The following is a 26,236-nucleotide window of genomic DNA, read 5'->3' as shown; positions in this document are numbered from 1 at the left end:
AGCTGAGACTTTGAGCCAAGGCTGAAGGTTGCAGGAGCTATGAGGCTTGGACTTGATAGTCACCTAGGAAGGAGCACACGAAAAGGTAAATAACTATGAACTTTGGCATGAACACAGACCTTTGAGCTTGGCCAGATGACATTACCACATAGGCAAACACTCAAGCACTGGAGTGCTGACAGCTCCACCTTCTTATACTCCTCCAGGTGAGTGAAGACGAGGAACACCTGCTACCTTCAGCACCAGGGGATCTTGGCGGCATCTAGTGGTGAGTAAGTGTTAGCAGCAGACAAAAACAATACATGAAAACTTCCAGACTCCAACAAAGAGAGCATTAAACAGAGAATGTGAACTCTGTTTTGGAGGTGCGATTACTTTTGCAAAACAACCAAAAAAAAACCACAAAGGTTCTATTTGTTCAAGCAAAAACATTTATTTTTAGGCTTTAGTAGGACACATGTTTCTTGTATCTAGCACACTGCAGTCACTAATCCAGAAAAATCTAATTTTGAAGAGTTACAGTGTAATTTCATCTAGTTTATTGCAATGTATAGTGTTCTTCCAACTCTAAAGATATAATTTTTAATATGTAATGAACATCATAATATTTTTGACTTACAGCATTTTTCATAGTCTAAACTTAATAGAGGTGTGTGAAACGGTATAAAAGTGAAATAAAATTGTTGTAAAAAGCAAAGTTACTTTTAAAACAAGATGTCTTGGTGAGAACTGAACCGCATTCTGTCCCTTTTCGTTCAAATCTAAAGCAAATTTTTTTAGACAACATTAATCCAAAAAACAGCAGACAATGTGTCTTAAAGGTTCTTGGTAAAAGACAAGAATTAGTGATGTGAAACTGGTTTGGATAGTCAGAAAGACATGATGAAAGATGGCGAGGAAGATATTTTTTAGGACAATAAGAAGGATAATCTATAAGTCAAAAAGAAAGGACAAAGAGGAAGTCAGAAGGAAAGAATGTAAAACAGATCAAATGACAAACCAGCTAAATGGCATAGAATTGGATGGTTCACAAAGATGAAACATGACCTCTATAACTCTTGTTCTTATATCAGTGACACTCAAAGGGATGTTCGTCTGTAGATTTATGTTTCACTGCATATAGAAGGTAACAGATGAACAATAGGTCCCTGAAACCCCTTTCCATTTTGTGCAAGAAAACCTAAAAAGCATTAATGGAGGTCATTGTAGTTATATTGGTGCATGAAAGAGTGAGCAAAATCAGTTTCACTGTGCACTAACATGCCATGCCAATGATGTTTATTTGTTACAAGCAATCCAGACTAGATGGTAGTTTTCATTCCTAATAAACTAAATACGTACATTTTATTTCAAAAACGTGTAATAACAAGGGTTTTTTTAAGTTGCATTAATGGAAAATGTGTTTTCATTTTTTTGGAAAAATAAAACTTGTTAGAAAAATAAAAAATGGTGGATCATTTCAAACAGTTCATTTTGGAGGAACAAAAATGTTCTTGTTGTAGTGATGGATGTTTTAACACATGTATGGAAAAGTGTCTCTGAAGGATTATCAAATGTGAAGTAAAGACAAACTTAGTTTTCTTGAACAAATATGTTGATGGCTGATGTTTCCCACAAAGAAAAATAGATAAAAATCCGATAATGCTGTGTCTCGTTACAAATAAATGTACAGTACTGTGTGTGCCATTGATTTCATGAAATACAAACTGTCATGAGTGCAAATAAACAATTTATCACTGTTATTTTAGCTTTGTTTCACTCAAGGTTTTAATACTGTGAGATTCTCATACCTGGGGAAATGCATCTCGACACACACACCAGTCAGGATGTGTTTCCTCTTCTGCTTCCTGCAGTTCTAACTACTGTTTTGTAGCCACACGTGAGAAGCTTGTGGGCGATGCAGCACACCTGGTGGACAGCATCAGTGGTTCCCAAACTTTTCAGCTTCTGACCCACAAATCAACAGTGGAAGTGATTTCAATTCAATTCAATTCAGTTTATTTATATAGCGCCAATTCACAACACATGTCTCAAGACACTTCACAACGGTCAGGTACATACATTCCATTTAATACTAACAATTGAACAGTGCAGTTGGAGTTAGCTTTTTATTCAAATTGGATAAAAAAGTTTTTCTATCTAAGGAAACCCAGCCGATTGCATCCAGTCAGTGACTTGCAGCGTTCACTCCTCCTGGATGAGCATGTAGAGACAGTGGACAGTCACTGGCGTTAACTTTGCAGCAATCCCTCATACTGAGCATGCATATAGCGACAGTGGAGAGGAAAAACTCCCTTTTAACAGGAAGAAACCTCCAGCAGAACCAGGCTCAGTGTGAGCGGCCATCTGCCACGACCGACTGGGGGTTTGAGAGAACAGAGCAGAGACACAAAGAGAACAAAGAAGCACTGATCCAGGAGTCCTTTCTATGGGAAGGAAAAGTAAATGTTAATGGATGTAGCTCCTTTAGTCATTTCACCTATAAAGAAAGAACCGATAAACTCTGAGCCAGTTTTCAAGTTAGAGTCTGAAAGAGAGGACATAGAGTTTGTTACAGTTAAGCTCAGTCAATTTCCATGTCTAGGAGAGAGAAAGGGTTAAACACTAAAAGACAGGGCTATGTGGATCATCGGTAGAGGGTGAGCATTAAGTTGTTGCCAGCAGAAGCTCGGACGATTCCCCTTTCCAGAAAGGTGTCACAGGCAGACACAGAGCCAGGCCAGGTGTAGCTTCTAGGAAGAGAAAAGAGAGAACAAAGTTAAAAGCTGAAATAACAGCAAATAATGCAAAATTGGAGAGTAGTGTGAGAATGTAGCGAAGAGGGTGAAAGTGGTCATTGTGTCCTCCAGCAGCCTAAACCTATAGCAGCATAACTACACAGATAGTTTCAGTTCAGATTATTTAGTTAAACGGCGCTTATTTACAACAATGTCATCTCAAGGAACCCCACAAAGGGTCCCACTGATGGTCATTGTTATACTAAAAACCACAAGGATTGGGATACCTCCCTCTGTCAGACTGATTATAACCACTGGAAAAGAGAAGGGGTCATACAGGTAGCAGAAATGGAGGGTGTGTTTGCACCTCAACCATAACTGAGCCGGTTTAGGCTAAACCTGACTCCCCCTTACTCCAACCAACAAGGAGGGAGAAAAGCTCCCTCCCTGATAAACTAAGCCACTCTAACTATAAGCTTTATCAAAAAGGAAAGTTTTAAGCCTAGCCTTAAATGTAGACAGGGTGTCTGCCTCACGGACTAAAACTGGGAGCTGGTTCCACATTAGAGGAGCCTGATAACTAAAAGATCTGCCTCCCATTCTACTTCTAGAGACTCTAGGAACCACCAGTAAACCTGCAGTCTGAGAACGAAGTGCTCTGTTAGGAACGTATGGACCAATCAGATCTCTGATGTATGATGGAGCTAGATCATTAAGGGCTTTATATGTGAGGAGGAGAATTTTAAATTCTATTCTGGATTTAACAGGGAGCCAATGAAGGGAAGCTAAAATAGGAGAAATATGATCGAAATGGTAAATGGACTGAACTTATATAGTGCTTTTCCAGTCACACAGACCGCTCAAAGCACTTTACACTAGAGCCACATTCACCCAATCGCACTCACTAACGCTCACACATTCATACACCAATACGCAGATGCAGAGGTTAAGTGCCTTGACCAGGGGCACATCGACATATGGCAGGAGGACGCTGGAATCGAACCCACAAGACGATTGCAAGACGACAACTCTTCCTACTGAGCCACAGCCACAGCCGATACCTCTTTTTAATTTTCATCAGAACTCTTGCTGCAGCATTTTGAATCAGCTGAAGGCTTTTAACTGCATTTTGTGGACATCCTGATAGTAAAGAATTACAATAGTCCAGCCTTGAAGTAACAAATGCATGGACTAGTTTTTCAGCGTCACTCCTGGACAGGATATTTCTAATTTTGGAAATGTTCTGGAGATGAAAGAAGGAAGTCCTACAAACCTGTTTAATATAGGATTTAAATGACATGTCCTGGTTAAAAGTAACACCAAGGTTTTTTACTTTATTACCAGAGGTCAATTTAATGCCATCCAGGTTAAGTGATTGACTAAGCAGATTCTTTTTTAAAGACTCCAGTCCAAAGACAACAACTTGTCTGAATTTAGAAGCAAAAAATTTAAAGTCATCCAAGTTTTTATATCTTCAAGACATGCTTGTAGTCTATCTGACTGGTGGGGCTCATCAGGATTTATGGATAAATAAAGCTGCATATCATCAGCGTAACAGTGAAGATTTATCCCATGCTGCCTAATAATTTGACCTATTGGAAGGATATATATAGTAAAGAGAATTGGCCCAAGTACTGAACCCTGTGGTACTCCACAATTAACCCTGGAGTTTAAAGATGATTTATCATTTACATGAACAAACTGGAATCTGTCAGACAGATAAGATTTAAACCAGCCTAGCGCTGTTCCCCTGATCCCTACAGCATATTCCAGCTTTTCTAAGAGAATATTATGGTCGACTGTATCAAATGCAGCACTGAGAACTAACAGAACCAGAACAGACACAAGTCCATTACCTGAGGCCATAAGAATATCATTAGTGACTTTCAGCAGAGCTGTTTCAGTGCTATGATGAGCTCTGAAACCTGACTGAAACTCTTCAAACAGGTCATTGCTGTATAAATGCTCACACATTTGATTAGCAACTATTTTCTCAAGAATTTTAGATAAGAATGGAAGATTGGATATAGGTCTGTAATTTATTAAGTCATCTCGATCAAGCGAAGGTTTCTTAAGTAAAGGTTTAATTACAGCTAACTTAAAAGCTTGTGGTACATATCCATTTACTAAAGATAGATTAATCATATCTAAAATGGGGCTGGTAATCAGAGGGAACACTTCCTTAAATAATTTGGTTGGGATTGGGTCTAACATACAAGTTGAAGGTTTAGATGAAGCTAATATTTCTGATAACTCAGGAAGCTCCACAAGATCAAAACAGTCCAAACACAAATCAGGTTCTGCAGTCATTTCCAATGTTGTCTCACTTGCTGAGGATGAAGTAATCATCTTCGGGAGTATGTCAAAGATTTTCTTTTTAATAGAATCAATTTTATTTAAGAAGAATCCCATAAAGTCATGGCTGCTAAGAGCTAAGGGAATGGATGGCTCAACAGAGCTATGACTCTGTGTAAGTTTAACAACTGTACTAAAGAGAAACCTAGGAATATTCTTGTTCTCTTTTATTAATGATGAGAAATAAGCTGTTCTAGCTTGGCAAAGTGTCTTTTTATACAACAGTAGGCTATTTTTCCAGATTAAGTAGGAATCCTGTAGGTGTGTAGAGTGCCATTTTCTCTCCAATTTTCTAACATTGTGCTTTAAAGTACGCAGATCTAAATTAAACCAAGGAGCTAGCCTCCTATGAATGATTACCTTCTTTTTCAACGGGGCTGCATTGTCTAATGCATCACGCAATGATGAAGAAACACTATGAACAAAATAATCAATTTGTGAACGGGAAGAAACAGAATTATTGCCCTCCACTGTGCTTTTCAGTGATAATGAGGAAATTAAAAGTGGAACAGATTATTTAAAGGTTGTTACTGCATCGCCTGATAATGATCTACTATAATGAAATTTTCTTTCAGGTGTGGAGTACTCGGTTAAATTAAACTCAAAGGTTATTAAGATGTGACCCAATTGTTGGAGTATAGACACATTTCTACTAAAATAATTAAACATTTGTACAGTGACAACACAAACAGAAACACCAACTTATATATATTGCTTTTGTTTATATAAGTGTGGCCATTGGTGGTTCTGGACAGGAGCCAACAGCAACAGGTGCCAGTAGAACTGGTCCTGACCCGTGTCATGGCCCCTGTTCTGAGGACACAATACTAAATCAGTTTCTTATGATGATTTGAGCTAGCACCGCAACCGTAGCTGAATGGTCCATTGGACCAATTTAATTTTTTCCCTTTACAGTTTTATTTTATCAATGAATTAAAAATGAAGGTGTTGCACTTTTAGCTTCAGCTGTATTGAGATAGGGATCAAAGTTTTTATCTGCTAGATCAGGGGTCTGCAACCTGCAGCTCCAGAGCCTCAACGCCTCAAGTGCCTCTTTGGCTCCCTTAAAAACGATTTGTTCAGGTTTGTGTCATTTGATCATTAAAAAGTGATTTTATTATCTTAAAGGAAAAGTATTTCAGTAATGCACCAGTGGACGAGTTGACTGGAATGCACCATGGACCTAAATTTTGGAGTAAAACGCCGTTAAGAAGCGCAGGTTATGACGAAAATACAGCTCGAAGGTACTGTAGATCTCGGCTCGATACATCAGCCTCGTATCGGCTCAATTCCTGTTTTCCGGAAAACGGTTTTATTTTGGAAGTTTAAACGGAAGTCGAGTTTGTATTGTTTCGATAGACCTTGGCACAAGAAGCTAACGATAGACGAGAAGTTTCCTGCTTACAGTGTGTTAAAGTCACTACACGGGATTGCATTGAGCCATGGGAAACAAAGATAAATAATACCGTGGGTTGGGGATTTTTCGACGCAACAGGTAGGGGACATTTTGGCTCAAAGTGGTGCCTAACTGTCAGCCGGTAACCTCGAAGTGTTAGCTGAATTGTCGTTAGCCTATTGACACTAGCAACCATCTGTTGAAGCTGTGTTCCAGATAACCTTCAGTGTAATAAATAATGTTCAGAAAAACATTTGTGTTTTTTAAAATTGTATTCGAAAACATAAAAGTAAGTAAAGTAAAACTTCAGTTGTGATTATTTCAGTTATTATTCAATAGCTCGTGATACTTGCTGTCATTCAACCTTCTCGTTCATGTTATACTCAAACAACCAATAGAATCGCTGGACCGCTTGACTGATTGAGCTCACAGCCAATAGAAACACGACCAAAGATAAGGACCTCCTAGGACAGCGTTCGCTGTCTCTTTCCGGCGCAGTATGCTGGGATGCTGATGCTGAGGAGCCTTTCTGATCTGTAGCATCACTAGAGTTCAATGTTTGTCGACATGCTGTATTGTCAGAGGCTGCAGCATTGCGTTGACCTCTGTCTGGGTTTTTTCTTATTTATAGCGGGGCTGCAGCAGGTGGAAGCGGCCGCCGCCGACTCGGAGATGGCCAACTTAAACTGGAAACCGTTCATCTATGGAGGGATGGCCTCGATTGTCGCAGAATTCGGTACGTGATGCACCAAAACACAAGAACCTCGCTTTTATCTATTTTGATTGAAGTAAAATGTAAAACAATTGCTCATTTGTACAGGATTTAGGTATACATGGTTACCAGCTTATGAAATCTGTGGTTATATTCTGCAGCAGCACCTGCAGAGTGATGATGACTCTGGTCTCACAGGGGAACTGATGCTCCTAAATAGATTTGAAGACCATCCAGAAAAAAACCTTGTGTCGACAGTAGAAGATGTGCACAGTTCACAAAGTCAAAGATACAGCAGAGTGGCTGTTAGCCTCAATTTGCATCTCTCATTTAAATATCAGCAGGTTTTAGTCAGAGCTAGGCTCTAGCTATTCCTAGAAATTACTCTAATACAAATATGTGTGTATAAAAACTAGCATCTTGTTATGTGGGGATGACTAGAAATGGTAAGAAATAAGCATTTGATTAAACCGATTAGCATACAAGAGTTGTAAAAAGTGCAGGGATTTGACTGGAGAAGATATATATATATATATATATATATATATATATATATAATATAAAACAAAATATAGAGTGCCTTGCAAAAGTAACCATACTCCTCGAATTATTCTACATTACATTTACAAATTTCATTGTAGTTAATTGGATTTTTCTTTTTGCACAAAGCTGTGTATGACTGTGAAGTGGAAAGTAAATGATACATTGTTTTAAATTGTTTTACAGGCAAAAATCTGAAAAGTGGGCATGTATGGATTCAGCTCCCATTAGAACAACTATTATTGCAGCACTTCTCCAAGTTTTCCCTTAATTAAAGATTGGCAAAAAGAAACGAATTGCTGAAAATAAAAAATAAGTCAAATTTTAAATTTTTCATAAGCCATGTAGGGAACACAGCAAAACACGTGGAAGTAGTTGCTCTGGTCAGATATGACAATTATTAAACTTTTTAGCAGACATGCGAAGTGCTTTACGGCAGAAAACTAACACTGCTTATCACCCTGAGCACACCATCCTGTTAGGATTATGAATCTGAGAATATTATTTAATATTAAATAATATTCTCAGATTCATAATCCCAACAGCAAAACGTGGTGGCAGCATCATGTGGTACAGATGCTTTTTTTTTTGCAGGAACAGAGAAGCCAGTAGATGGAAAGATGGATGGACCTAAAAACTGGGCTGGCTGGAAAAAAACGTCTTCTTAAACGGGCTAAAGACTTGGGGCAGAAATTCACCTTCCAGTGGAGCAACAGCCTAAACATACAGATAAAGTTACAAAAGAATGGTTTAGATCAAAGTGCACACATGTGTTAGAATGGACCAGTCAAAGTTTTACCTAAATCAAACTCAACTACGTTTAAGCTATTTTGCAAAGAAGAACAAAATCCCAGTTTCTTGATGTGCAAAGCTGATAGACATACCTCTAAAGACATGCAGCTGTAACTGCAGCAAATGTCGTTCTACAAAGTATTAAACTAGAAACTGTTATAACAAATGCATGCCACAAATTTCTGAATTTCACCTATAAAACATTTTAAAGCTGTGCACTTTTCCACTTCACCATTATGCACTATTTTTTTCTTGGTCTCAGATAAAATGAGAAAAAAACTCTACAAAATGTAAAAAAAGGATTAAGATAGCTTTATTATTCCTTCTAGGGGAAATTAGTTTTAGTTGGCGTAAAATATTAAAAGGGTGTTAATAGATTGCAAGTTAATGTAACTTGCTTGCGCTTTTTTAGGGTCAACACTCCTCAAAATTCAGCTTCATTTTAGTCTATGTTGTTATTTTCCATCTTCAGGGACATTTCCCATCGATCTGACTAAGACCCGGTTACAGGTCCAGGGTCAGTCCCAGTACATGGAGGTGCGCTACAAGGGCATGTTCCATGCTCTCTTCAGGATCGGCAAGGAGGAGGGTATCCGGGCGCTCTACTCTGGGTACGCTGCGGGTATTCCTGCTCATGTTCTATTCTTGATTTTTGGCCACTTCATCGTTTTTTTTGGTTACAAATAATCTTCTTCAAAATAAACATTTTTTGAGGGATTAAGGTTCAGATATATTCTGAGGAGAACACAAAAATGTTTGTTTACATTTGTGAGAAATTAGTTTAATGAGACCTTCGATGATGTATCATAGTGTATCAGTAGTTCAGATCTTACATAACCTCAAAAATGCTGTTCTATTGTGCTTAAATAAAGGTTCAAAAGTCACTGGTAGATTATCATCACTGCTTTTCCTATCCAGTTAACTGGTAAACTGTTAGTTTTAGATTTGTCTGTAAGTCTTGGTTTCTGTAGTGTTCAGAGATGTCGGGACACCTGGGAATATGGTGGAAATCATTCATTTCAGAGCATTCCAGTTCTTCAGATTTCTCAGCTTCGTTTCCAGAAGATTGTTTTTTTTATCTCAATGAATGTTTGTGTTGAATAATTCATCTCCATCTGAACCATAATGTCTGAGACTCTGATCTTTGTTTGTCTAAGGATTATAAAACATGCCAACCAAAACGGTGTTGCAGGTTGTTTAATAGAAGCAGTAGTTTTGAATTCAACAAAAAAATGATGGAATTACAAGATGTTCTTCATTTATGCATCAAACCATACATCCCTAATATTTATATTTTCACTAAACTAAAAAAAACAAAACTAATAACATACTGTTGGCTGATGCATTTATACACTGTAAAAGGTTCAGTTAGTAGGGATAATATTCAGTATTTGACCCGTCAAACTTGGATCAGAGCCGATCAAGAAAAAATTTGCACCTCTAATATTAGAACCCAAAGTGTTTAAAAGAATGTAAAAATAGTCCCAATTCAGATTTTTCTTGATTGTACTTTGTAGTAGTGGTGTTACAATGCATCCAGCCCTGGAGGAAAGATGTTACACAATATTGGGTGTTACAAGACGAGGACTTAATGTTTTGGGAACATTTTTTGTCCCCAAAGAAAGCAAATCAGAAACTGTGTTCTGAAGCAGATGTTGTAATTATGAATATGAATATATTATTTAATATTCATATTTTATTAAATAATATATGGGTCTGTTAAAGGTTGTCTTGTGAATACCAGCCCATTAAGGCGATGGTATTAGGACAGAATAGAAAGGTGTGAGACGAGCTCTGACATTATTGAACAGCATAAACTCTGCACATATATGGAATAAATTCACACAATTTCTTAAAATACAAGAATTTAACAAAAATAAGTCAACTCAAAGTCAAACATATTTCAATCAACAAACTCTTTACTATGTTAAAACAATCCAACTAAACTACCAAGCAGAATGAAAGAATAATGAAGTCTAATGGACTATGTACAATATAAACAAGTTGATTAAAGATGATTAGAAATCATGACCAAAAAGAGTGATGCAACATTACCATGCAATGTTCATGTTTGAGAACCAAGGATTATCTTGAAGAATCTGGAAGTGAAGTTAAGTTAAGTCTTGGAACCAACTTAGGAAATAATCAGCAAACATTTAGACAACCATTCACAATGCAAGATCAGATAAAATATTATTTTAATAAAATAATATTTAAAAAAATGATTTGCTGAATAAAATCAACCTTCTGGATGAATTCTCAACGGTGTCTAATTAGCTGCCTTTATTTATTAAAATAATATTTAAAGAAATATTATTTTGATTAAGAACCAAATGTTTGAGAAATGGGCTTAATTGTGTTGTTTAGTTATCAAGTTTAGTAAAATAATATTTCCCTAAATATTATTTTACTAGATTGAAAACACAACCTTTTTGGGTAAATGACCTTTAGCTGACTCTTAGTAGGCAAGCACCTGTTCTTAGCTGTTAGCAGTTAAAGCTAACAAAAGAAGCTGATGGCTTATCATCAGAATCAAACACATACCTTTAAAATACCGTTAATAAAAGGGTTAAAATGCATAAGCGCGGACGGCGTTATGGTCGATCTTCTGTGTTTAAAATCACCCTTTAAATAAAATTTGCCTTAACTTAAAAAAAAAAAACCCAAACACAGAACACACAAACTGAGCACATGTGCTGAGCAGATAATCTGCTAGCTCTAAGATGGTTGTGTTTTCAACATAAACCAAACGTCATAATACGAAAAATGTTTAGATTATTTCATTCTAAATTACTTCTCTCTGCCCAAAACACAACCTCTTACGTGAACCGTGCTCAGGGAAAGTTGTCCAGGGGGACGAAGTTGAAGAAACATCCACAGTGAACAAAGGGTTAACTTGCAGCTAACCTACGTAGCTGTGGGGAGGGGGGGGGTTCGTTCTGTCGGGGCGGCCAAACTGCACGTTACTGCTGTAACCACGGTGATGCGGTCACGTTGTCCTTCCTTCAGACCAGGAAAAACTTCTCCACTCGGCGTCGTAGAGACAGGGTCTCTGCTGGGAACTCTCTGGACCACAGTTCGCTTCTGTAGACCTCAGAGAGAAAAGTCAAGCCACGCTTGTACTTTAATTACCCCGTTCATGAATGAATGAATACCGGATACACAAACAGCAATTCATTCCTACTTAATGTAGTGCATATGATCGCCTGATCGTATGACACTCTTGGATCCAGTTTGAAGAGTTATGTCTGATTGCCAGCAAAGAGGCGTAACTCCTTTCATTTTGTACCCATGGCTGGGTCCCAACACAGAGCTGCAGGATACGTCAGGTCAAAGTTGTCATCTCCATGGCTATGTCTTCAATAAGAGTCTTACATTTGAAGTGCCATTCATTAATTCATGCAAATAATACATTTGACCAACTGGATGAACTTTCAGTGTCCTTAAAGTCCAAACGTCTTGTAGATTTTAATGACAGAGATGCTAAAGCTCAGAGAATGGTGGAAACAGTGTGATGATGTGATAGAAAGAGAAGAGTGTGGAAATTGTAAATTAATCTTAGTCAACATTAATGTTCGACGCAGGTGTTGCGCTGCCTTATTTTGAATTTTCTGTTATCAGTGCAAAATGCTTCAGGTCAGGTTTGATTAGTCTGTATGTTGCAGTCTTTTATTCTTGGCTATTTCAAAGGTGATCCTAATGCAAATGTTTCAGTTAGATTGACGTATTTCACTTGCTTGAGTGTAGACCTCATCGAAGTAATTTTACCACTCTGCACAGGATTTCACCGGCGCTTCTGAGACAAGCTTCATACGGCACAATCAAAATAGGAACGTACAACTCTCTGAAGAGGCTATTCGTCAGTCGTCCAGAAGGTAAGTGTCGCTATTACTGCCTTTGATGTCCTGCTAAAAAACTAACACATTTCAGAAAACAAATCATCATACCTGTTGTAGTAGTAGTAGTAGTAGTAGTAGTAGTAGTAAACATAGCGGTGGTAATGTGATGGTCTGGAACTGTAGTGCTTATTCAAGACATTGATGACTGGCCGTAATGGATGGAACCATGAATTCTGATCTCTAGCAGGAAATTCTGAAGGTGAATGTCTGGCCATCAGCTTGTAACCTTGAGTTAAAGCACACCTGGGTTAACCAGCAGGACAATGATCCAAAGCACACCCAGCAAGTCCACCTCAAAATGGCTCATAGTAGTGGCCTAGTCAAAGTCTGGACTTGCATCCAATTCAGATGTGTGGTGCTAAACAGGTCATTCATGCAGGAAACCCTTCCAATGTGGCTGAATTTCAACAATTCTGCAAAGAAGAGTAAATCAAAATTCCTCCACAGGGATGTAAAAGACTCATATCCAGTTGGTACAAATGCCAGTTATTAGGTTAAAAGCCTTTTTCCCATTAATAAATTCAGTCATCATTTAAAAACTGCATTTTTATGGTTATCTTGTCTTATATTAAAGTTAGTTTGATCAGAAATATTAAGGTGTAAAAGAAACGGGAAAAAAAAGAAAAGAAATGGGATCTCAAACCTGGTATTCTACAACAATTAGAGTCTTTAAAAGTTAATTTACTCTCTTTTACATAATAAATTTAAATAATAAATAAATTTGCTATATTTGCAATAAACTGAAAAAGGTTCTTAGCTTTTTGGTTTAGTTTGAAATCGTGTGTTATGAGCCTAATGTAGGGTTACAGCCCTGCTTAATAGATCTATTCTCAGCAGCAGCAAAGCAGTAAACTTTAAATAAAGAAGGAATGGGGTTGACTTTTAAGACTATTTTGTTTTACTTGGAGCATTGTCAGCATATTAACCTGCCTGCAGTAATTTACAAGTTAAATAAGATTGAAACAAGTTCCAGAAAGAGGTTTTCTAGGAAATGTATTAAAAGAAAGGAAGTGCAGTAATAATCAAAGGTGTGATGTGCTTTTTTTTCCAAGATTAGATATTTTTAAACAATAAATTTACTAATTTCAGTGAAAGACTGACATCTTTTAGCCACAGATGGGCATTATGTTCGGAAGAGTTAGAATAAAAACGTATTATAATTTTGAAGCTTGGATAAAGAGATTGAGGTACTTGAGTTATTGCTTTATCTCCAGATAAAGTGACTTCAGTTGACATCCAAATTACTTTCAGCTTCACTTAGCCGTAAATAAGCGGCGCCACAATGTTTTTCAGACACTCAGGATGTTTATGGCCGCTCTTTGTTTTTTTTTCCCTCTCTGATTGCTTCATTAAATGACTTTATCCTCCTGACTGGTTCCTTCTTTATCTGTCACCACTACCTGCAGTTGCCAACAACATTCCCTCCTCCCCCGTGTCTCTTTATCATCGTAGGCTGCAGTTCAGTTTCCGAGTAAAGTTCCTGGAGATCTGTGGAAACACTGCAGCGCTACAACAACAGTAATGCATTCATGTATTCAGCTCCAAGCAATTATTTAAAATGTAATCTTCATTCACTTCACTTTTTATCCCCGTTTTAATGACGTGATTTTCCTGAGTCTAAAGCAAAAAGGAAAAGTTGAATAAAACTATTTGGCCTTGTTGGCCTGTACTCATTTTGTTTTGTATAACTGGTCTCACCTAAGTACCCAAACCTCCTCTGACACTTGATGACTGAATACAGGTCCTTCTCAAAATATGAACATATTGTGATAAAGTTCATTATTTTCCATAATGTCATGATGAAAATTTAACATTCATATATTTTAGATTCATTGCACACTAACTGAAATATTTCAGGTCTTTTATTGTCTTAATACGGATGATTTTGGCATACAGCTCATGAAAACCCAAAATTCCTATCTCACAAAATTAGCATATTTCATCCGACCAATAAAAGAAAAGTGTTTTTAATACAATAAACGTCAACCTTCAAATAATCATGTACAGTTATGCATTCAATACTTGGTCAGGAATCCTTTGGCAGAAATGACTGCTTCAATGAGGCGTGGCATGGAGGCAATCAGCCTGTGGCACTGCTGAGGTCTTATGGAGGCCCAGGATGCTTCGATAGCGGCCTTTAGCTCATCCAGAGTGTTGGGTCTTGAGTCTCTCAACGTTCTCTTCACAATATCCCACAGATCTCGTTGTGCAGCGTTTTCTGCCACACTTTTTCCTTCCCACAGACTTCCCACTGAGGTGCCTTGATACAGCACTCTGGGAACAGCCTATTCATTCAGAAATTTCTTTCTGTGTCTTACCCTCTTGCTTGAGGGTGTCAATAGTGGCCTTCTGGACAGCAGTGAGGTCGGCAGTCTTACCCATGATTGGGGTTTTGAGTGATGAACCAGGCTGGGAGTTTTAAAGGCCTCAGGAATCTTTTGCAGGTGTTTAGAGTTAACTCATTGATTCAGATGATTAGGTTCATAGCTCGTTTAGAGACCCTTTTAATGATATGCTAATTTTGTGAGATAGGAATTTTGGGTTTTCATGAGCTGTATGCCAAAATCATCCGTATTAAGACAATAAAAGACCTGAAATATTTCAGTTAGTGTGCAATGAATCTAAAATATATGAATGTTACATTTTCATCATTACATTATGGAAAATAATGAACTTCATCACAATATGCTAATATTTTGAGAAGGACCTGTATGTCTGCAATGCTGGAATGTACATGGCTGAGGATCTGTCGAAGCAGGTAATGAAGGACCCAAACAATAATTGGACCACTGATAGCCCTGGATCTGTTTTTGTGTCTACTCGCTATTTCAAGGAAGAAATAGGCACTAAATTATTGAAGCAGCATCTAAATAAACTCTTTAGTCTGAGATCTGTACTTTTCTCCTTCCTTCGCCTCTAACCGTGTTCTACTTTAGAGCAGAATGAGTTGCAGGATTGCTTTTTTTTATTGGTATTATAAAAACAAATCTTTATTTTTGTCACTTTAAAACAAGGGGGTCACAAACCTTCAGTCAAAAGAGTCATTTTTGGCCTTGCTCACACCAGACAAACTCTTTCAGAAACTGCAAAGTTTACATGAGCCTTCAAAAAAACCAAACTTTTCAGATTTTATAGAGAACTTCTATAATATTTGTTTTTTTTTTTTGTTGTGGTGAAGTTTACAAGTCATAATTTCATCTAGTTTTGTTTGGTCTTTGGGTCCAACAAAAATGTTTAATTTTTTCTATTCCTAGACAAGTTATTTAAAATAATGAAAGTATATAAAAGTACAGCATGAATCCAGTGGACAGAAAGGCCTTTTTATTATTAGTACCATTCTGCTGATAAAATTCTATGCAGCTATTGCACGACGCTTTTTCTTATTGCCGTTTAAAACACGCGTTGGTTCTATATCATCTTTAGACAGTTATTAGGAGCCACAATAGATGAATTGGCAAAAGGGTTGAAATGCCTCTGAGCTGACTACTACTGATAACATCCTCTGCCTGTTAAGACTGATAAACTGTTTATTCACAATCTGTTCAGTAAATGGGCTGTTTTATCCTTATGTGGAGGCCTCCAAACAGTCTTAAACTAGAATTAATCAGAATTTTATTTCTAATTATAGATGTTATGTCTAAAGATGCAATGTTGTGGCCAATTTCCACTGGTTTTTCTACAGTCTCTATTACAGTTGATTCAGGTTTGTTTATAAGAACAGTAAGGTAAGCATGTATGAAAACAGCGTTCAAAGTATCTCCCTTCTGTGAGTTGCCATTATTTGGCCATTTATTTTTTAAAAGAGCAGAGACATCACACTGCATGCGTCTGAGAGCACTCAGTCTCCAACACAGCTTTGCTGTTTTAAAACAAAGACAAAATGATAATGGAATTAAGGTTTTAAATTGTCTTTATTAGTATCTTGTATTCGCAAATAGCACAACTAACCTTAGGAAAATATCAGTCTACCTGTGTATTCCTTAGAGAATCTATAACCATGCATTTATAAGACCTTCAAAAGGCTATTAACATCCATCCGTCCATGATCCATGGTCCATGAGGTAGCACAACACACAAAATGAATGTGGATCTGATAATGCATCAGGGAAATGTATCTGTTTAAAATATTCTTGGGTGTGCATTAGATTCAAATTCCATTGTAATCCAATTGTGCTGTTTGTAGGTTGACAAACATCGCTGCATCCATTTTCATTCTTCCATACAGGGTCACAGGGGTGCTGGTGCCTATCTCCAGCAGACTACGGGCGAGAGGCATGGTACACCCTGGACAGGTCGCCAGTACATCGCAGGGCTCATTGATATCCAGTTTGGAGCTAATCGGATCGTGTGTGATTTAGAGCTAACTGTATCCAAAAGGCGAGATATCGAAATTCGCCAGTAGGATTCAACATCACCTTGTTCTGTGTCAGAAGACACTACTTGAAACATGTAAAAATCTGATTGTAAAAGTAGGACATCCACCAGTAAAACGTGTGACTTCCTGTTGTAAGCGGGTGGATCTAAAGTGATGTCAGAAATTGAGCTGATAAATGTGTTGAGAGCTGGTTTATGATGACAAACACAAAGTTTGGTACAGTTTCAACCTTGTATGTGAAAGTTATTACACCTTCATCTTGTAAGGTGAGAAGGCTCATTTTGAGGCTTGGCCACGCCCACATGCAGCAAAAACTTTTTATAACATATGATGTCCAATGCCGTAAGACTATACTGACTCATTTTAAAGTCTGTAAGTTAAAAGCTGTTGGAGGCGTTAACTCACATGCGACATGTGTAAAAGAGACAAAATGGCGGCTTTGATCCAAAATGGCCGTCTTCCAGTGGGGTTTGGATTATGGCACCAAGTCTTTGGTAAGTCTTGGGAAATTACATATTTTTTATCAAATTTCATAATCCTGAGTCAAAGCATTTCTTGGGGCTGTTTGTTGTATTGCTTCTAGGCGGCATTGTGGAGGAATTAGGCCATGCCCACCAAATATTTGACTAAATAATTTTTATGTGTGGGATTGAGATCAATAATATTAAATTTGGTACAGATCAGTTGATAGATCTGTTTTTGTATATGTTAAGGGCTCCAAATAGCAAATACATTTTTATACTTGACCGTGGTTATGTTGTCTAAATAAAAAAAACATGAATATTTCTACTGAGACTTGTGTAAATGTTTAAACATCTGAATACCAGCAATGACACTGTGTGTCTCTGCTTCACAGATGAGACACTGATCATCAACGTCTTCTGTGGGGTCATATCCGGAGTGATGTCCTCCATGATGGCCAACCCCACTGATGTCCTCAAGGTGATAGTTAATGTCAACGTTAATCTGATGTATCTGTGAGCCGACACATAGAAGCAGTGCTTTGTTGGTAAGCTGGCATGGATGCACGTTGGTGTTGACTTCCAAGGATGTTGCATTCAGGCAGATCATGTCAGTATGTAGTACCTAATAAGAAAAAAATGAACACCATTTCTCAGTAAGTCGGTTATTACAGCTGGTAGCTAATAAGTCTCAGTTATTTCTGCTGTGCAGTCACCTGGGCAGTGGCTATAGCAATGGTAGTTTTTAAATATACATGTATGAGAATTATTGAAGGGAATACTAACTTTTTATTATTTTCATTCCAGATCAGAATGCAAGCACAGGGCAGCCTGTTACAAGGCAGCATGATGTCCAACTTCATCAACATCTACCAAACCGAGGGCACTAGAGGGCTGTGGAGAGTGAGTTCTGGACTGTTCTGACTCCACTGTGGCCATTGTGTTTGGATGAATACCGTTGTGGACCTTTTTATTGGGTCCAGAGATGACTGGGCAGGTCAGAGGGCAGTGTTGCACAGGGTGGAGCACCGCTCAAGTATTCATACTTCTTGTTTTTTCACAATTTGTCACATTACAGTAAAAGTTGTCCATAATTTCCTGACACATAAAAATCTTGAATGTGTGGCATGCTTTTGTATTTAGACTTCTTCACTCTAATGCAGTATTGGGCATGTCACTTTAAAAAAGCAATTACTTACAGTTACTAGTTACTTCTCCCAAAAAGTAACTTGGTTAGTAACTGAGTTACTCCACTGTAAAAGTAACTAGTTAACAGTTAAAGTAACTATTGTTACTTTTTTAGAAACTGCAAATAGTGTAAATATGTCTATGAATTGCGATGTGTTTCTAAGGTTTCACAAGCCAGTTCCATAAAGTGGAATTACATAGACAAGTACTTACACCGAACCTTTAATATTGACTTCACATGTACGTTCTTCCTTTTTACCTCAAGGAGAATAAAGTAGTGTCTGTACTTCCACTTTCAAAACACAATCTTTCCCTCCAGACCCACCGTTGTTGCAGCTTACATCTGCTAGCTTGTCTGAGAAGGGCTAATGTGTGCGTTTGTGGTTTGTGTGTAAACTGAACACTGCCTCTGATTGGCTTACCATGAAAGCTTACTCAACCTTAGCCAATCATCATCACTTATGCGATTGTTTTGCCCCTCATTCCTCCCTTCACCAAAGAAAAAAAACTAAGCTCCTGTGGCTGTGAGCCACGACAGATGACAAGAGCTTCAATGAGTAGCTTTAGTTTATAACGCGCCCCATTTAATTGTCCGTAACAGCGTTGTAACGATGGAAAAAGTAATTAGTTTGATTATTCGTTGCTGAAAAATATAACGCCGTTTATTTTAACGCAGCTATTCCCATCACTCTTTAAATCTAGTTCCCTGAATCAGTACTCACCTAAAAAGTAAGCACAGTCTGTCTTTGTGAAAAGGAGGCTCAGTATAAAGCATCCCTCCAGAATCTTTCAGAATCTCTTCTGGAAAGAAGGGTTTCCCAATAGAGTTTGACACAACTGTAAACCTACTAAGACACGACCAGCCACCTAAACTGTCAACCTGAACAAGAACAGCAATAATTAGAGAGGTGTGCAAGGGACCCCGGTTACTCTGGAGGAGCTGCAGAGATTCTCACTGCGGTGGGAGAATCTGTTGGCAGCACAACTATTTGTCTTGCAATCTAAAAATATTGCCTTTATAGAAGAAGAAAGCCATAAGAAGTCCTGTTTGCAGTTAGCCACAAGCCATGTAGAGGACACAGAAAAGATGTGGAGGAAGGTGCTCAGGTCTAATGAGGACACATATAACTTTTACTATCTGCAAAACATCAGGTGTGGCAGAAAAATCACACTGCTCATCACCCTGAATGCATCACCTATATAGTCTAACATGGTGGTGGCAGCATCATGCTATATGAATGCTCTTTCTTCATCAGGACCAGTGAAGCTGGTCAGAGTTGATGGAAGTATGGTAAACTGATCAATGCTAGAAGGGAACCTGTTAGAAGCTGCATAGGATTTGAGACTGGGTTGAGGGTTACCTTCCAGCAGGAAATCAACCTTAAACATCCAGCCTGAACTAGAATCATTTGTTAGCATGAACAAGAGAAAGTCCAAAACCGTCAGTCTTTGTGTGCCAGGCTGGTAAGACTTGCAAATGTTGATGGAGTTCAGCAAAGGATTGAGTCTGTGGGGCCATTTTAAGTTTGTGGTTTTAACAAGAAAACAAAAAGAAGTTGAAGATGTATGAATACGTTTATTGTAAGACATGACGTGTATGGCATTCATAACTATACATAGAACAAAATTCAAATCCCAGGCCTAAAGAAGAGGAAGAAAAGATTTTGACTTGAAATTTTGGTCTTTAGTTGTTTTGATTTTCAAACATAGAAATATTTTTTTTTAATATTGACCACTATTGAAGATTTACCAAACTGTTAGCTGCAGGACTAAGGGTTGTTCTGTGATAAGGCCACTGTCACACTTGTTGTGGTTCTTCTTCAGGGTGTGATCCCCACTGCACAGCGGGCAGCCATTGTGGTCGGAGTGGAACTTCCTGTCTATGATATTACAAAGAAGCACCTCCTTCGCTCTGGCCTCATGGGAGACACCATTTCAACACATTTCATGTCAGTCCCTTCTTGATAGCAATGTTTTGTTTGTTTTTGTGTGTATTAATTACTTTCAACATGTTTTTTGTTGTTCACACAGTTCTTGTTCTTGTTTACAGTTCCAGTTTTACCTGCGGGCTGGCCGGGGCACTGGCCTCCAATCCTGTGGATGTGGTCCGGACCCGTATGATGAACCAACGGTGTTTGTCTGGAAGCCCCATGTACAAAGGAACACTGGATGGAGTGATGCAGACATGGAAGAATGAGGGCTTCTTTGCTCTATATAAGGGATTTTGGCCAAACTGGCTGCGACTGGGGCCTTGGAATATCATTGTATCCTTTAACAACACTTGAAAAAACAAATTTCTCCAGAAAAATCAAGTGTCTTGTATGTGGGAAACTTGTCTAAAGTATGTTTGCAATACTCCATCTGTAGACTATGTTTTAAACTAGAACGTTGTCTCTTTTGTTACTTCTGTTTACAAAAGGTTTAGGTTGTTTAACTCACATGAAAGGATAGAAGTGCACAGAGTAAAGCACGATAGTTAACACCCAACCACTGTGATGAGATCTCAGCTACCCGCTAACACCTCCTGCAGTTTGGCTTTCTGCTGAGCAACAAACAGAACATCAGTAGGGTTGAAATAAATTCATCTGAATAATTTAGAAAAAATGTAACCTTTGCTTTAAAAACACGTATTCAGTGGGGAAGGTAACCCCCACTTTAAGAGATAATTATAATTTTCCAGGAGCACTTTTTGCACCGTTATTGCATTCCTAAAGAAGGATCTTTGACTATTTCTCTTTTACAAACTATAGATTGTTCTGAGACTTTTTTAGCACAGTTTCTGCAGATAAATACATTTTCAATTTAACCCATTTAGTAAAAATGGAATAATATACTATTGATTGTGATAAAAAACAAAAAAATGCAAAATGTTTTGCAACTTTAAAAATAAACGGGTGTGAATATGAGCATAAATATGTAAAATTATAAAGTATTGTAATACTGCATGCAGATATTTCCCTGAAAACCTTACTTTATTGGCTTTTTTTATCTTTTCAGCTGTGACTCTTTCAAAAAAAATAATAAAATAAACGTAGAAAATTGTCATATCTTTAATTTTACAAGATGTCGAACAAAAACTGGGAGTTTAAAATCAAAATTTCCATGAAGTTGACAGCACCACTCAAAGTGACTTTAATATGATCGTGATAATGGACTGCAGAGGGTTAAATGTTGGAAAACTTGTTAATGCCATGCACTCTTAGAAGGTCCAGGAGAAATAAGCCCACAGCATCACAGATCCACCACCTTACTTAGTCCCTCTCAGTCCAGGTTATGTAACTCCCTGCTTGTGTTTGAATACCAATCTTCTCTTTGCTAATAAAATGAAGGGCAAAATGAAGTGTCATTGTCTAAATTCCTGTAAGCTTCTCCTTTATGTAAACTCTTGAGCTTTTCCTCAACAACATTCCAGTTCTTCATCACGTTTGAGCAGCTGAAGAAGCTCCCGTTTTAAAACGGGCAGGATGTGGGACTGCGCTGGTCTGCTGGACCTTATCAGAGATAAGTGGAGTTTGAACACAGCAGAGCCAGAGTTTATGTGCACCAGCAAGCTCCCGATCTCTGTAAATAAGAAGGAACTTCACAGTCTGCCTGCACTCACATAAACCTTTGTTTTTAATGTTTCTTTTTTCATACCATTTTAATTTAACTCCATCACATTGGACACTCCTCGGGCAGCTAAGTGTTTGGAGAGCTGATGAATAATGGAGATTTAATCAAATAGGTCACTAGAGTCTTGTATAGCTAAGCAAATTATTAAAACCCAAACAGATTAGGGTCCTAATCGTGTGCTCAGGATTCCTACAGGTTTATGTATATTTATCTATTGAACTAAATGTTCTTTTATGTATCCAACATCATAAGATGAGTCTACGAATACTGGAATGTCATGGAATACATGATCTGATATGACTGCACATGGCTAATGGAAAAGAACAGGTTTTAGAGCCAAGGTGCTTAATGTAATATAGAAACATAACTGATTAATGGAACAAATGACCGTTACAGGGCTGGAGGTAAAGCAAATTTCCTAGCTGAAAGGAGTTAATGACGAACATGAAAACATCTCAGTTTTAATGTGTAAAAAATGTTACAGGTTGGGTGTTTGAGTTAGAAAATCCATCTATAGGAATATATTTATTCCTGAAGCCATTTTAGGAACCTTTTGGAAAAGAAACTGTCGTGCTCTGAACCAAAGAGAAAAAAGTGGCACATTTCCTTTATTTCATATATTTATACTTTATTTTAAAGAGCTGTTCATTTCATGAAGTTTTATAAGTTAGTTTTTCTTATTTTGCCTCAGTATCACGTATTCGTTTAACTTTATTCATCTCTGTTGTAAGATAGCCACGGGAAAAGGGTTGTAATCAGAGCGCTAGCATTTCTGTCCTGTTACATTAAATAATGTAAAAGTCAGAGCAGACTGATTGACCCGTTGGAGATGGATGTTCTTCCTGTAAATCGGCTGTACATTCAAAGCTTTGCGTCCAGTCACCTTCTTCTTTGTGCCAAACTGTGATTCTTTCAGGCTCGGTTACAAGACATCAAAATAACGTTCTGGAAACTTTGCTTATGTTGAGAAGACCAAATTTAATTTTAAACTGGCTTATTTGTAAAGGTCCAAATACATTACATCTTAATATTTGTTATCTGCATCACCAAACATGTTTAAAGGTCAGGTGTTTTAAAAGCTAGAGATGTGTATTTTCCTTAAACATGAGGTATGTTTAAAGCAGGACGTTTGTTAGGTTTTATGTCTAGAAATCATCTTGGGTCTGTGGACATTTTAGGCACGGGCCAGTAACCAATAAAAGGTATATTTTACACTGTTCCCATGGTTTGAAGTACTTTAAATCAGGACGTTAAATCAGTTGTTCTACTTTGTAGCAAAAACCATAAACCAGAGAAATGACACTGAAATTTTTATTCAACTTCTGAAAATTATTCCTGGAAGAAACGTAACTTGAAAAATAAATTGTTGCAATTGTTTATTTTATTTTTTTCAGATGAGAATAAGTTGCCCCTCTAGCTTTTCTCACAGTTTGATTTCTTTGAGGTATGGAGTGAAAGTTTTTCAGGATGAGGCCTTTTATGCAATATTTTATTAAATTCCCACCATAAATTCCCATTTAGAATAAGATCCTCACTTTCTGTGTTAGTGGTTTAGTCTGCCTCTGAAAATCTGAAAGGTTGTTGAATGTATACTGCTGTAACAATGCAGAGATGAAAGGGGAGCATTGTGATTGGTTGTTTCAAAATGAAGAGAATGTAAACAAAGTCTCTGTTTTATCTGTTGATGCACAGACAAATCACTTCTTTAGTTCTTTTAGTGTTTTTTTCTTTATCACTCAGATGATACGGGAAATTTTGTAATATCCAACAGAGTTCCAACATCGCCAACAATTTGTTTGTTTTACACCAAAACAAAGATGCACCTTAAAGTCACTTTGGTTTTGTGTTTAAAGCAAGCTACAATGAGCAACACAGGTCAGATGTTAAGAAGGTTGTCATCAGCATATAGGAGAACTCATGGATTCTTGTTAAACGAAGAAAACCAACTGGTTTTCTTCGTTTCTGATGGCCACATTTCAGGTATCAGCAATTAGTGTAAATCTTTATGTCCAGAAAAAATCTGTTCAAAAAACGTTAACAGTACTGGTCACTATGTCTTTGTTGCATGAGATGGGAAAACAGATTTATTCAAAGCATTTCAAATAATCTCTCATAAATCACAGCATGTAGCTACTAGCACCTTTGCACAATCTTGTAAATGTAAATGAAAAACGTTGTGATGCCTGACTGGAAATAAGTTAAAAATATTCTAATGGAAAAAAACAAAAAAGTTAAATCAATCTCCAATATTTGGTTCTTGTCAAATGTAATGTCATTTGGAGAGACTGTTCCTTAAATATGCAGCAGGGGATTTACTCCCAGCTCACTGTTAAATAAACTGAGAGGTCAAAATGTTCCCTGTTTCTAAAATCACGATGGGGAATAATTATATTTTGGGCATATTTTTAGCTGAAAGCGTCCTGTTTGGTCCATTGATTTACTGGACTGAGTAGAGTCACATTTCACTGAATAAGAACGTGATCAAGCAGTTAGTTCAGTTCCCTAGTAGAGGGCGTCTTACAGACAGTAGTCTTCCCTGTGATTGTGTTGGCCATAACATGGTCATGACAAAACATCTCTCTGTTCAATTTATTATTTCTTAGTCTTATGCAATATTCACATTTTCTGAGATAATGCATTTTAGCCATATTCATTAAAATAAACAAACCGAACCCTAAATTATACCACTCTGTGTGTAAAGATCTATTTAAAGTTGAGTTTCACTGTTTAAGCTTTTGATTATATTGTGATTTAATGAGCTTCTCCTGTATTATGTCACTTTTTTAAAAGCTGATCACTATGAGATCTTGATGTTTAGTCTGTGGCATGCTTTTTGCTCAGAGTTTAGCAAATGGTCCAAGTTTGCTTGGTAAAATCAAAAGTTGGATATTTCAGCATCTGAACTTGTGCAATAAAAACAGTTTGCATACATCGACATACCTGCACTATTCAGTGATCAGAAGTTTAAATCCTAGTGGATGGGTCTTATCACACATCTGGATACAATTGTTATCCCAACATTCCTACTTGGTTAACCTGGATGTTTTCTCTCTAAATGTCTGGAAACTCTCAGGAAGTTAAAGATAGTTGTATTTACAAAACCTGACCACTAGATGTCAGAAAGGTTTTCCACTTCTGAACGCATCTTGATGATTTAGCTGTTGCAAAGTCCTGAACAGAATAGGTTTAACCTTACATTTATGTGATTTTGGGAAAATTTGCAGCTTTTCATCAACTTTGTTCTCCTTTGAATGTTTTTTTTTTAAATGCACTTGGATATTATCTCTCTGAAAATACTTGAGTTTTACTATCTGCTTTGTGAAGCCTGATGAAAGCCTATTGTGTGGGGACAGTTATGTAATAAAACAAACAAGCTTTGTTTTTATTATTAACTGGTTATATATCTGTGAATTCACCTTTTTAATGGAAATGTGTGAAAATAGTTTTTTTTGTCCCATTTTTTGCGGCTGTTATATGGCTTGTGTTTTTTTTTTAAGTTTGATTTTGGAAGAATTGGGAGAATATTTTAAAATCTCAACACCTAGTTTCCCTACTGACGTGTGTCTTCCAACTCATACAGATTAAAATGTCAGTACTGTCGCATTAATCTATTTGGAAATATACCAACTGATTAGTTATTGTTGGATTTAAAGCATTTCATTTCTGCTTGGAGAAAAACTCTGCAAACCAGTGCATTAAACAATGCTTGTGTTTTTCTTGCCTACCTGCTGAGGCTTTGGTTAACAGTTTCCTTCTGATGTTTGAATTATTTAACAGAGGACATAATAAACTAAGAAATCAATCTGATTGGATAAAAAAACTACAGTAAATAGTTCACTGCCAATGATTATTTGCTCAGATTCTATCATTGCTATCTTTATTCTTCTCACTTGATGAATGTTGATGTTAAAGCTTTTATGTGAACCTTTTTCTGGCATAATGGTTTGATTTTATATATATATATATATATATTTACTGCTCACTCAAATAAATGACTTGCTCTGATTGTGTATGTATGATTTATTCCATAAACAAACTTGTATATTTTTGATTTTGCAAAGTGAGAAAAGCAGCAGCACTAAAATAGCTTTCAGAAGCACAAAATAACAGCAGTAAGTTTTGGTTCTTGCAGCTGGATATTCACATTTGGGTTTTACAGTACTGCAGGAAAGTAAAAGCCCTCATAGAT

At 37.3% G+C, this 26,236-nt stretch overlaps 1 protein-coding gene across 4 annotated transcripts; it reads left to right on the top strand.

Annotated features, from left to right (window-relative positions):
• Positions 1-6,296: 6,296 nt before the first annotated feature.
• On the top strand, positions 6,297-26,052 carry slc25a14 (solute carrier family 25 member 14). 4 transcript variants are annotated; one of them, XM_047378976.1, is made up of 9 exons: positions 6,297-6,316; positions 7,100-7,204; positions 8,985-9,123; positions 12,293-12,387; positions 17,643-17,728; positions 18,055-18,150; positions 20,260-20,384; positions 20,486-20,699; positions 21,848-26,052. In XM_047378976.1, exons 2-9 carry the CDS (start codon positions 7,141-7,143, stop codon positions 21,887-21,889), a joined length of 861 nt encoding a protein of 286 aa, XP_047234932.1. In that variant the 5' UTR covers positions 6,297-6,316; positions 7,100-7,140; the 3' UTR covers positions 21,890-26,052. The 4 variants fall into 4 exon arrangements, with proteins under 4 accessions (XP_047234932.1, XP_047234934.1, XP_047234931.1 ...); XM_047378978.1 differs by lacking the exon at positions 6,297-6,316 and adding an exon at positions 6,385-6,567; XM_047378979.1 differs by lacking the exon at positions 6,297-6,316 and adding an exon at positions 8,315-8,454 and having other exon boundaries at positions 7,088-7,204.
• The last annotated feature ends 184 nt before the right edge of the window (positions 26,053-26,236 follow it).

Source organism: Girardinichthys multiradiatus, chromosome 11, assembly GCF_021462225.1.
Source record: "Girardinichthys multiradiatus isolate DD_20200921_A chromosome 11, DD_fGirMul_XY1, whole genome shotgun sequence".
NCBI lineage: Eukaryota > Metazoa > Chordata > Actinopteri > Cyprinodontiformes > Goodeidae > Girardinichthys > Girardinichthys multiradiatus.
The sequence above is the reverse complement of the archived record's forward strand: the minus strand, read 5'-3'. Positions and strand labels throughout refer to the sequence as shown.

Excerpts from the sequence above, each read along its gene's own strand:
- slc25a14 (XM_047378975.1), top strand. The coding sequence starts at position 7,024 with ATGTTTGTCGACATGCTGTATTGTCAGAGGCTGCAGCATTGCGTTGAC. Across the intron at positions 12,388-17,642 it reads ATTCGTCAGTCGTCCAGAAG|ATGAGACACTGATCATCAAC; the intron begins GTAAGTGTCGCT and ends TCTGCTTCACAG. Across the intron at positions 17,729-18,054 it reads ACCCCACTGATGTCCTCAAG|ATCAGAATGCAAGCACAGGG; the intron begins GTGATAGTTAAT and ends TTTTCATTCCAG.